Source organism: Borostomias antarcticus, assembly GCF_949987555.1.
Source record: "Borostomias antarcticus genome assembly, chromosome: 2".
NCBI lineage: Eukaryota > Metazoa > Chordata > Actinopteri > Stomiiformes > Stomiidae > Borostomias > Borostomias antarcticus.
Window position 1 is genome coordinate 227 of NC_140235.1, and position 2,274 is coordinate 2,500.

The following is a 2,274-nucleotide window of genomic DNA, read 5'->3' on the forward strand; positions in this document are numbered from 1 at the left end:
CCCTTGTAGAACCCTGGTCAGAACCCTGGTAGAACCCTGGTCAGAACCCTGGTAGAACCCTGGTCAGAACCCTGGTAGAACCCTGGTCAGAACCCTGGTAGAACCCTGGTCAGAACCCTGGTGAGAACCCTTCATACCTGAGCACTCCAATGGAATAACAAGGCTTTATAGCAATAAAAAGCTTGAGGGCTGTGAACATTGAATCTTAGAATCTGCCAACAGTTTCCTGTGAACTGAATACGGTCAACAAACGCTCCATGATATCGTTGGCCTGATGTGCATTAGTCTGGTTAGTCTATTAGTCTAGTCTGGTTAGTCTATTAGTCTAGTCTGTCTCAAAGATGCTACCAGCAGGACACTATGACGTCCAACTAGGGCGAGCAGCCCTGAACCTCAAGAGCAAGAGATGCTCAAACAAACTGGCTGAACAAATAGAGCCGTCTGCCTTCGATCCTCCTCAGTCAGATCCAGGGCAGCCAGCAGCTCTGGGGCGCCACCTAGTGGTCCAGATATAACAAGAGAGGCCTCGGCCTTTTTCAGGAGGCCATATCATGAATAAAGTCATGTAGTTCCATCCTACTCTTAATGCCAAAAGAAGAGGTTGGAACTCAATATCCTTTCCTTGATTCATTACATTACAGTCATTCAGCAGACGCTTTTATCCAAAGCGACTAACAATAATTGCATTTAACGTAGGAAAAGCCAATGTACTACTACTTGCCAGAACTCACAAGTGCGAAAGATGGGCAGTGACTCTGCTGTCCTGACCTCTGTGGGCAGTTCATTCCACCACTGCGGGGCCAGGACAGAGAAGACAGGCCCCTCCCCCACAGCTCCACCTATCAGACAGGCCGCTCCCCCACGTCTTCAGCGGGTGAAGGTTGACCAGCTAGTCCAGCTAGTTCAGCTAGTCCAGCTAGTCCAGCTAGTTCAGCTAGTCCAGCTAGTTCAGCTAGTCCAGCTAGTCCAGCTAGTTCAGCTAGTCCAGCTAGTTCAGCTAGTTCAGCTAGTCCAGCTAGTTCAGCTAGTCCAGCTAGTCCAAACACAAGCAGCAGCTGGGGAGCGCAGCGGGCCGTGCCGGCGAGGCGGACGTTCTCACGGCTATCGTTACGCTCGTCCGTCTCGTCCATTGTCCTCCTGAACACTCTCTCCTCTCAGGTGACAGGGGACCGCTGCTCCGCGCGTTGCTGATTGCAGCCTACTTGGCCGTGTGTGAATGAGTGAATGTAAGTGAACAGGTGTGTGTGTGTGTGTTTGGAAGGCTGTAGCCTGCTGAGCTGTGTGTGTGTGTGTGTGTGTGTGTGTCCATCTTTGTGTGGCTGGCTGTGGCCACGTGGCAGCTGCTGCCCGTCCTCCCCGAGGAGCAGGCAGGTAAAGCGACCCCCCCAGACTCACCTGAGTGCCACGCCCGCCCGCCCGCCAGGTGACTAAGGGTACCACCACTTAGAGGGCCTCGTCAATAATGAACAGCTTTGTTAACTGTTGCTTTCGCTGTTGTGTCGGCTTCGCACAGACATCAGGTGATCGTGAAAAAAAGCTTTTAATGACAAAATGAGGACTTCAGTGGCATCGACATGACAGACTGGAGATGAAGCAGATCTATATATACAGACATGATGACACAGCTTCACACTCACATGATACAAAGTAGAAAAAAGAGCAGTAAAAACAGTAGTAGAATGAGTCTCAAATTAAATGGATTGATGATCTGTTGATTTCCTGAGACTCTATTTGTGAGCAGACTTGGGCTTTTTTGGCGTTTTGGGGCGTCGTCTCTTCTTGGGGGTGGAGAGCTCCTGCTCACACACCTCACACACCCACAGACCTGGGGAAGAACACACACACACACACACCAGTCAGCTCCTGCTCACACACCTCACACACCCAGAGACCTGGGGAAGAACACACACACACACACCAGTCAGCTCACACACCTCACACACCCACAGACCTGGGGAAGAACACACACACACACCCGTCAGCTCACACACCTCACACACCCACAGACCTGAGGAAGAACACACACACACACACCAGTCAGCTCACACACCTCACACACCCACAGACCTGAGAACACACACACACCCGTCAGCTCACACACCTCACACACCCACAGACCTGAGGAAGGAACACACACACCAGTCAGCTCCTGCTCACACACCTCACACACCCACACACCTGGGGAAGAACACACACACACACCAGTCAGCTCACACACCTCACACACCCACAGACCTGGGGAAGAACACACACACACACCAGTCAGCTCACACA

At 51.8% G+C, this 2,274-nt stretch overlaps 1 protein-coding gene across 1 annotated transcript in view; it reads right to left on the reverse strand.

Annotated features, from left to right (window-relative positions):
- Positions 1-1,713: 1,713 nt before the first annotated feature.
- The window catches only part of phf10 (PHD finger protein 10), a 13,966-nt gene continuing 13,405 nt past the window's right edge, over positions 1,714-2,274 (reverse strand). The window contains exon 11 of the mRNA XM_084459531.1: positions 1,714-1,825. Coding sequence (XP_084315657.1) covers positions 1,728-1,825 — 98 coding nt within the window. The 3' untranslated portion in view covers positions 1,714-1,727. The remainder of the gene's footprint in view (positions 1,826-2,274) is intronic.